We start from the raw sequence: 10,585 nt of genomic DNA, 5'->3' as shown, positions 1-10,585 counted from the left end.
TATGATGATTCTTCTATTCGGGTGTGCATTCACACCATTACATAATTTTTTGGTGTAGGGTTGTTGGTCCTAGTAAAGAGGTTCTTATATAAACGATAGGGATGGTAGTAATAATATAACTGGTTGTTAGTGGATGCCACTAAGGTATAGTTAGGTATAAAATTAGAGGGGGGATGAATGTGCTTCAGAGAAGACCCTTAAATGGATTGAAAAGCAAAAAGGAAAAAAGAGAGTTGAAATGGCAGTGTGAATTTAAAATGGTTGTGAATTTAAAAAAAAGACCCTTAAATACATTTGGTATAAGAAACTAGATTTATTGTTCTAAGGTATAGTCGTGGCTCACGCCTCTCAACGTTTCTGTCTCTTGCTTGTTATCAATGGGCTTCATTGTTCTACTTTAATTGCTCCAAACTATCGTGCTATGGCTTTGAAGTATTATTTTTAACCCTTAAATGGATCATTCCTTCTTTTAGGTATAAGAAATGAGAAGAGTGGATCCATATATCCTGCTCATAGTCCTTACTTTTTCAATGACGAAGATGTGCTTCCCATTGGGGCTGCAATACATGCGGCATTTGCTATTTCATTCCATTCATATTCATGTTCAATAATACCATAGCAGTGTCATAGACTCATAGTCATAGACCCCCTTAGCCATCTCAGTTTCCTCTGCATTACTATAAAATCTGTTTTCATTAGTGTTCCAATAATCTATGAAAATATGCTGTCACTTTTTTTTTATGAGAAAATGTTGCTCCTTAATCTATTTTTAATGTAGGTAAGGACTTTTGACATAGACTTTTGACATACATTGCTATATCAAATATGAATTTTTTTTTAAACAAAAAAATACATATTAAATTTTTGGAAGGCCCATGGGCTAGCCCTAACCCTTAAGGCTTTTGGCCCATGTGGGCCTATATCATTATGGGCTTTTTGGCCCTAACCTATGCGGGCTAGGGCTATATGGGCCGGGCTGACCCATTTTGACAGGTCTAGATAATATCGGTGTGCTAATATTAATTAGTTGTTACAATATCTTTTCCCTTCAAAATTTTGATAAAATTATTTTGATTAAAAAAATCATAAAATCATAAATTTAAATCGGATTTTAATTACATGTTTACTATCTCACCAACATATTTTTTCCCTCTCTGCGTATAAAAACCCTAATTATCAGAAGATGTCGGGCGGTTTCTTTCAAGTAAGTTTAGCGCCACTTTAGTCGAAGCTGAGTTATCTGTAAATTTCTCAGATCTTAGGAACACTGTGTTTATTGGTTCTGCTGCTGCATTTTACTTTGCTAATGAACATTTTCGTGATGAACGTTTGTGTATAGGGTACACCTGCTGCTGATCAAGACAACCGCCAAAACCCTTAATTCCTAAATTCGTGCCAAGCGGCGAGCTTCATTCTTTCGCCGCTAGCGATGGGCTTCTTCGACCTTAACATACAGTACCCAGAATCCTCACCCGCCAACAAGGCCACCATCGAAAGCAATCGTACGAAGCTAGCCGTTAAGGCTATGGAGTTAGGTTACACCGGAATCGCTTATAACCGCACGATGAAGGGCGTTATGTCGGATCACAACCGTTGCTCCATCTCTCCCCTTACCCTCTCCTCTCTCCTCAAGGTCGTTCCCTTTCTTTCATTGTCCGCAAACCTCCACCGTAACCTCCTCGGAATCCCGTTATCCACTCCGTTCCGTCAGTACACGCGCCTCACTGTTTGCGTCGATAACCCCTCGCAGGCTCAAGCACTCAATTCTGGTAACCCGATTTTGAAGACCTACGATTTGGTGGCTGTGAAGCCTTTGAATCAGATTGCATTTGATCTGGCATGTGAGAGAATGGAGGTTCGTTAAGTTTCTTATATTATGTTCATTAAAGTTCAATTTCATATATGTTTTAAATGCTGATGTTGAGAATAATTGCAGGTATTTCGATTGATTTTTCAACGAAGTTGTCATTTAGATTGAAGCAGCCTATGGTTAAAGCAGCTATTAAGGTTTGCTCTTCAGTCTTGACTTTTAAATATTCTTAAAATTAAATAAAAAAGGAACTAAATATTAACATGTGGATTATTGACATACAGCGCGGGGTTTGTTTTGAAGTCACATACTCGGGTCTTGTTGCTGATATTCAAATCAGGAGACAGTTAATTTCCAGTGCTAAGGTAATAGCTACTTCCCTACAGTGAAAGATTTTTTTTTGTTACTTTGTTGTTTACCTTACTTTTCATGATTGCACTTTTTTTTTTGTATTGTTGCCAAGTTATCTACGGATTGCTTTTACTGAATTTTGTGGTACCAGTTTACTAGACTTACTCTCACACTCAAGCATGATATTGTTAGTTAAACTAGAGGATGTGAATGAGAGGTTTGCCATCTCGTGTCTTGGTAGACTTACTCACCAAGTGGCCCTTCATATGCAAATATGACAAGAAGTTTTATTACAATGCACATATAGAATGAGCCCATTTCCAATAGGGGTATATCATATGTTAAGCTCACATAGCAGAATTGTAGAAGAATTAAATATCTTAAGCTCCAACACCACTTGTACAATGCGTCTTTATTTTTAGTGCAATGTGCCTCTATTTATATGGTTATCATTATGATTAAGGTGAGTTGGTGACCATAACTTCTGCGTTTTGGAGTGTTATTGGTTTTAAAAGTTTTGTGGAATAATATGCCTCTGCATTTTTTATTGCCAGTCAAGAAAGATTTTGTATTTTGAATTGAATTTGTTTACTTTATAGGGTGCCTATTGGTGAAGGGGATATGTGTAGGATGCACCTTCTGTATTTATAAGCAGAGACTCAGCATAGGCTGATTAGCAATTGTGTAAGATTAAGTATGAACCTGTAAAGCATATCTAGATCTAGACAAACCTGTGCTAGGTTCTGTATGTTATTGAATCTGCATATGCTTAAATTAATAACTATAGTTGATGGTGTTAAGTTTGTTAGAATATATGAAAAATATCTCATGGTATTTAAATTATATATTAAGAGTAATTTAGAGCATCTTAATTATTTCTTAGGATTGGATTCCATTTATTTCACAATTTGTTTCCTTAATTAATTAAGATTCAGAGTTTTCTATTAGTATAAATAGAGATTAGTGCCTTGTCTTTTGTATCACATCATAAGATTCATAACACATCCCCACAACATCAATATCAACTTCAGAGTATTAGATCTTCATTCTCTCCTTTTCCTCCCTCTATACCTAAAATCTTATAATTTCATCAAAGCTAAAAGCAAGTATGAATGTGTCAAGAGCTAATGGGAGGTAAAGAGATTCATTGTGGATGGAAAGGAACTGATTAGTTCCTGTCGATACTGTTTAAACAATATAAAAAACCTGAAATCACAAGATCTTTCCACAAAGAATTTGTTTTGGTTCACTTTACCTTTTCTGAAACTATTCTCATTACTCTGTTTCTGGGTTCTACTTTCCTAATAGAGATGGATCTTATGATCCTCATTTCTATCGTTAGACCCTCCTTTGATTATAGGTAAGATACATGATTTTGACAATTACAGCACACTATTCAGACATGCACAAACTTACATATTGGTTAAACATGTAGTTGTTGATGGATTGGACACGGGGACAAAACATTGTATTTTCAAGTGGTGCTCCTTCAGTGAATGAACTTAGAGGGCCTTGTGATGTTGCAAACTTGTTGTCATTATTGGGGCTCTCCAAGGAGCGAGCTAAAGCAGCTATTTCTAAAAACTGTAGGTATGGAACTTGCTAAAATCCTTTATTGTGTTTGGTTTTTCGGGGCCAATGTTTGAGATGTCTTGAATATCATTCCGAATGGTTTACAGGATTCTTTTAGCCAATTCTTTAAGGAAAAAGCGATTTTACAAAGAGGCAATAAGAGTAGAAGTTTTATCATCAGATGCATCTCATTTTAAGGAAGCCTGGCATCAAGAGCTACTAAAGTGGGATGCTATCTCCAGTGGTGAAGGTGATATCCTGTTGGATGACATGACAAAAACCTTTTCAGCGTCCGGTAAAGCATCAAAAACTGCAAAAGCCATTGACTTTGTTTCAGTGATTGACAGCCTTCCGTCTCATGGTTTTCAAGTCAAGGATTCCTTATCTGCAAATAATGCTTTCCCTGTTTTCCCAGATAATAAGGTAAACTTCCTGCCTGTTGTGGAAAAAGTAAATCAGTCAACACCTGTAGCTAAGAACTTAACCAAGCAGTGCAACAGGCTTGATATTTGTCCTGAGAAAGATAAAAGTTCATTATCTGGTGCTATAGCAACACATCGCACTGTGAGCTGTGACAATTTTTTTGAGAAAAATATACCTAGTGGAACTACTAAAGCTTACAATTATAAGGATTGCGCCCCTATTGAAGTGAAAGCACTTGATTCACAATCAGACTTGTGCATCTCAGGTAATGCATTGGATACTGTAAAACCCCATGAGTTTGAGAAACTACAAAGATCTTCAGAAGATGCCAAACTAGATGATAGGCATAATATTGATCATAAAGTAGAAATCTTCACGCCATCTGTGGAGATTACTTTTCCTGCCCTTGTACATGATAAACATAATAATGAGAAAAGATCTGATGTCAATTTAAATGCACAAATTGGCAAGACGCTTGAAGCTTTGCCAAAGGAAAATTTAAAAATTGCAGAGCCTGCAGTCTTGGAGAAAAACACACCTATTTTGGAAACTTCAATGGAGGATGAACAATTTGACAAACGGGAAGCTGATACAGTTGAACTTGGCAAAGGAAGCTTCGCCAAAGAGCATGAAGCTTTGCCAATGGATGATTTAAAAATTTCAAATCATACAGTCTTGGAGATAAACACATCTATTTCTGAAACTTCAATGGAGGATGAACAATTCGACAAACAGAAAACTGATACAGTTGAACTTGATGAGATGCCACAGCAAGCATATGATGAGATGAAAATGGAAGATGATTCCACGGCTGCAATGCATTTATTGCCAGACGTTATGATGGAAGATAAAAAGTTTGATGAAGTGAGATCTGATTATGATCAATTTGCTTCAGTTCACTCTGTATCAGGTACCCCATCCGTTGACTAATATCTTTATTTGGTTATTGAAAGCTATATGTTATTTTTGGCCCTTCCCCTCCCAGAAGCTCATGCAGTTTGTCTAGAATTAATCCCTTCTATCATAAGTGAATCGATCAATATGGTTGATTGCACTTCATTTTGTAATTGTGTCATTACTCGTAACTTCCCCTACTTATTATCTACTTCTTGCATGTTTCCATTTTAATTGTGACGTAAATATGACTGAGTACATTTCCATTATCTCTAGGTCGATTGAGAGTGAAGCGAAGAACACCTCGTGGACCACTTCTATTGCCCTTCAAGCGATTGTTGAATCCAAAGCCCTTTAAGAAGAAAGGTAAAAAAACTAAGAGCAGAACTAATTACTTGACATAGAGGTGATTTAGTTCTTTTTTATTTTTGGTGAAAGATGTAAGCTAATTCTTTATAATATCTATCAATACTAGCATATTGACCGGCATTACGTGCTTGTCAATTCAAATTTTGTATTTTTTGTTAAGATAAAAAAATTAATAAAATTGCGTTTGATGTGAATTATGACTATATATTGGAGAAGTTGAGATGTGTTTGAAACCAACTATAATCAGTAAGTAACAAATGTTTACAACTCCGTTCCTTTTATGTTTATGTTTAAATGAGTGATTACCAAAAAAAAAAAAAATCTTTAAACGAGTAATAAGATTCTTTTAAAGTTTTATCCTGTTTATATTATTCTTTAAATAAATTACATGAGTAATTAATAATGGTAGTTTTGGAAAAGTAAAAATTTAACCCCAAAGGTGGAATATAGATATTGTAGAGAGTGGATGCTGAACGGTTTGAATCTGCTGCTTTTGGTCTTCTCGTACGAATACGATGGTTGATGTTGGTGGAAATGGTCACGTATTCCTTCGACTTGAGAGTGGTCATTTTTGGCAGAATGAAATGAGTAGTAGTAACTTTTTTTAATGTATTTACCATCAATATTTATAATTTATATTATTTTAATGTACCAATTTTAAACACAAGAAGTAAAATGAAATATATTTCATTTTTGAGTGAATTGTGAGTTGTTTAGCAGCGACTTGGAAGTCATTTTAATTCCCACTTTACGTGAAGGAAATCAGAATAAACTTTCTGGCGAAATTTGGTGCTTCCAAGGTAGTTAAAATTGAGATTTTATATAAAATTAGGAGGATAAAAAATCGTAAAACGTAAAATTATAATATAAATAAAATCATAAAAACGTAAAAGCGTTTGAAATTTTGATAAAATGATTTTGATGAAAAAATAAATAATAAAAATATAAAAGCCTAATGATAAATGAAAATTTTAACTACCATGGGTGCTTCTGGTGATGACATTAATAATTTCAGCCTCTAGTTGGTTGCTTTTAACAATTTAGTGCGTTTTGGTAAGCAATTATAAATTTAATTTGGGAAAATATTGATTTTGTAAAATTAACTTTGCTTAAAAGCGAATTTGAAGGGAAGAGATGTATGTTTTGAAATTTTTATTTCAATGGTAAACCAGTAAAAAGCTTAGTATAAAATTTTCAATCCAACGCAAGTTATATTTACTTTATTCATTGGTTAAAAACAAGTAATATAATTTTTCTCTGATAAATTAGGTTACATGCCACCAAAGGAAACATTTGAATGGGTGTCTCTGCTGCAGAACTAAACGGAGCATTAATGCTTTATGTTTTAGTCTCACTCATTAACTTTTATTATTACATAAAAATTGATTGTCTGTATCGAACGTAACCACTATATCACCCTCATATAGATGATGCCAGAATTTCAAGGCATTTTCACAATGTTCAATTGCTTAGCCATATCAAATAGTTCCCATGTGTTTTTGGACTATATCAAGAGAGTAATATTATGGCTGCTGATTGATGGATGAACTCAATTTTCAACTAGATCCTCGTATTCATATTCACGATCATCCTTTGCCATGCGATTCTCATGTAATCTTTTACTATAATTAACGGAGTTGCTATCAATAGTGGGTCTCTTCATTTTGAACTGGTGAAAAGGGGAGGCTGCTCCTAGTGCACTTGCAAACCGGTATTGCTCGCCATGTGTTGTTAATATATTTTGATTATTACTATATAATGTAAAGAACCTTGAGATACACTACTCCAAAAGCTAGCTCAAAGGGTGGGAGTGCCCAAGGTCTTATAAACTCCACATTAGTTGCACATACAACCAATGTGGGACTATATATCTCAACACGCCCCCTCACACAAGAGCCATTGGGCTTGAAGAGTGGACAATGCAACAGGCCCAGCCTACCTGTGCTAAGAAACGCCACAAAAGAAAGCGGGGGCGGCGAGGCTCTGATACCATGTAAATAGTAATTATGTAGTCATTTATTAGTAATTATGTAGTCATTTATTTGTATTTATTTAGTCCGTTACTTGTATATTGGGCCAAGCTCATTAGGTCAAAATTAGGTCAAGAAGTCTCTATAATAGAGACCCCTATGTACAGATTCAAAAACAATTCAATAATATTTCAAATACCCTTTTCTTTCAAGTCGGTATCAGAGCCTCGCCGCCCCCCGCTTTCTTTTGTGGCGTTTCTTAGCACAGGTAGGCTGGGCCTGTTGCATTATCCACTTTTCAAGCCCAATGGGCTCTTGTGTGAGGGGGCGTGTTGAGATATATAGTCCCACATTGGTTGTATGTGCAACTAATGTGGAGTTTATAAGACCTTGTGCACTCCCACCCTTTGAGCTAGCTTTTGGAGTGGTGTATCTCAAGGTTCTTTACATGGTATCAGAGCTCTCGATCCAGAGGGCTCTGCTTCCGCAATTACCTCCATTAAAACAGAAACCTTCTTTCTTAGCCTCTTTCCGCCATTAGCCGCCACCGGAAAATTTTTCCGGCGGACCTTTTGGACCAAGAGGACCAGTTTTCAAATCATTTTTCTCTGATCTATCAGCTTACGGACGTGTTATAATCATTTGACGACCGGATCTTCCCAAAACAACACAAGGCCACTACTGTTCATCGCATTTTGGACACTTTTCCGGCGACCTTTCAACTCCGACCGGCCACAGAAAGGTTCGAGACCGTCGGACGACCTCGCCGCAGAAATTTCAGCTCCGGCGGCCGCGGCACGCGCTCTCACGCGCGGCCCCACTCCCGGCAAGTGAGGACCACTCGCAGACACCTCCACCGCGCGTGGAGGCGCGTGGGACACTTTTTCCAGCTCCGGCCAAAAAGTTTTCTGATCTTCTCCTCATCCTCTTTCTGGATCTGTGCTCCTCTCTTTGATCGGACATCGTTTGGTATTTATTTGTGATTTTTTGGCTTCTTGGAGCTTTTCTTTAACCATTTTCTGTGCAGTATGGCCTCTTCTCAAAGGAGTTCTTTTTTAAAATTTTATGATGGTACCTCTTCTAGACCTAAGAGAGATGACCGATGATGTTCTTATTGTAAAAGAATAGGCCATATCAAGGATTTATGCTTTCGCCTTTATGGAAAGCAAACTGTCTTAGAAAAGATGGCAAGGATGCGTGGTCAAGCGCATTTTACTTCTTCTGAAATAACCCCTGCACCTAATGAGACCCAATCTGCATTTCGTCCAGATGAGTTGGAACGACTCCGAACCATTCTTGATTATCTGAGTAAGCCATCTGATACTAGTGCTTTGGCTATGACTGGTATGAGCTCCAAAACTCATTCTTTCATTTCTTCATGTAATGATTTTAAACATTCTTGGGTTGTTGATTCTGGTGCTACTAATCATATGGCTTGTTGTGCTGACTCCTTTATTTCTTATCATCCTACCATTGGAACTCATACAATATCCATAGTTGATGGCTCACATACATCAGTTGCGGGTTCTGGTGACATAAACTTACAACAGTCCTTACATCTTAAGGATGTTCTTCATGTTCCTAAACTCTCCACGAATCTTCTTTCTATTCACAAAATTACAAAAGATTTGAATTGTACTGTAACCTTCTTCCCTACCCATTGTGTTTTCAGGATCTCGCCACGGGGAAGACGATTGGTAGTGTTAAAGAGCAAGGTGGGCTGTACTATCTGGTGTCACAATCTCCCACAAATAAAGTAACAGATCACACCTTCATGTCTCATGGTCAATCAACTGCTGATTCTTTAATTTGGCTGCATCATAAGCGTTTGGGTCATCCTCCATTTAGTTTACTCAAATCTTTATTTCCGTCATTGTTTTTGTCTAAGTCTGTTGAGTCTTTTCATTGTGATGTTTGTGAATTTGCTAAGCATCATCGAGTGTCTTTTCCTTCTAGTATTACTAAGAGTGTTGAACCTTTTGATCTTATTCATTCTGATGTTTGGGGTCCTTCTAAGGTCCCTCATTCTTCTGGAAATAAATGGTTTGTTTCTTTTATTGATGATTGCACTCGTGTAACTTGGGTTTACTTAATGCGTGAAAAGTCTGAGGTACCACAACTGTTCTTTCAATTTTATAAAATGATTGAGACTCAATTTTGTAAAAAAATCAAAAGACTAAGGACAGATAATGGTACTGAATATGTCAATCACTCTTTTTCCCAATTTATACAAAATCAAGGTATGATTCACGAACTTACTTGTGTAGACACCCCTCAACAAAATGGGGTTGCTGAAAGGAAAAATCGTCACCTTCTTGAAGTTGCTCGTGCCTTACTGTTTCAAACACATATACCCAAATGCTATTGGGGAGATGCCATTCTTACTGCAGCGTTCTTGATCAATCGTCTATCCACTCGGGTTCTCGATCGTGTAAGTCCTATTCACTCCATGACTTCTTTTTTTCCTTCTGTTCCAACTTTGCAAAGTCTTCCTCCTCGAGTGTTTGGGTGTGTTGTCTTTGTTCATATTCATAAACAGCATCGCAGTAAGTTGGATCCTAGGGCTCTTAAATGTGTCTTACTTGGATATGCTCCTGATAAGAAGGGCTATAAGTGCTATCACCCTGGAAGTCGGAAATTTTTTGTTTCTATGGATGTTACATTTCAGGAATCTGAGTCCTTTTTCCAAGGTCCTCATCTTCAGGGGGAGAATAATTCACCAGAAGACTCATCACCTTCCTTCTTTGAAACTTCGGTGTCTACTCCTTCACCTGTGTCAGTGTATCCTCCTCTTGTGTCTGTTCCTCCTGTGTCTGATCCTCTTGTGAGTAATCCTCCTGTGACTGATTCTCCTGTGATTGATACATCAAGTACACCAGAGATACGGAAGGTTATGACACCTGAAAGAAGGAAACAACCCACATTGTCTCAGCAGCAACCTCAATCGTCTGAACCAGTGGTAAGTCCTGAATCTCATATTTCTGATCATGATGTTAATACTTCTGATGACTTACCCATTACTACTGATTCTCATGATTTACCCATTGCTCTTAGAATAGTAAAAAGAGCTTGTCCCAAGAAATCTTGTCCCTCATGTCCCTCTTGTACTCAATACCCTATCTCCCATTTTGTTTCCTCTGCTAATCTGTCTGTGCAGCACAAAAGTTTTGTTTCAGCACTAGACTCTATTGCAATC

General features: G+C 37.1%; 1 protein-coding gene across 1 annotated transcript; it reads left to right on the top strand.

The window, feature by feature from the left end:
* The first annotated feature begins 1,718 nt into the window (after positions 1–1,718).
* On the top strand, positions 1,719–5,594 carry LOC133316340 (uncharacterized). The gene is made up of 6 exons (XM_061518072.1): positions 1,719–1,855; positions 1,937–2,007; positions 2,095–2,175; positions 3,597–3,751; positions 3,841–5,066; positions 5,327–5,594. Exons 2-6 carry the CDS (start codon positions 1,987–1,989, stop codon positions 5,452–5,454), a joined length of 1,611 nt encoding a protein of 536 aa, XP_061374056.1. The 5' UTR covers positions 1,719–1,855; positions 1,937–1,986; the 3' UTR covers positions 5,455–5,594.
* The last annotated feature ends 4,991 nt before the right edge of the window (positions 5,595–10,585 follow it).

Source organism: Gastrolobium bilobum, unplaced genomic scaffold (assembly GCF_033153095.1).
Source record: "Gastrolobium bilobum isolate Gb01-03AN ecotype WA unplaced genomic scaffold, APGP_CSIRO_Gbil_v1 utg16766, whole genome shotgun sequence".
In the NCBI taxonomy this organism is placed as follows: domain Eukaryota; kingdom Viridiplantae; phylum Streptophyta; class Magnoliopsida; order Fabales; family Fabaceae; genus Gastrolobium; species Gastrolobium bilobum.
This window is presented reverse-complemented; position numbering and strand designations above follow the sequence as displayed.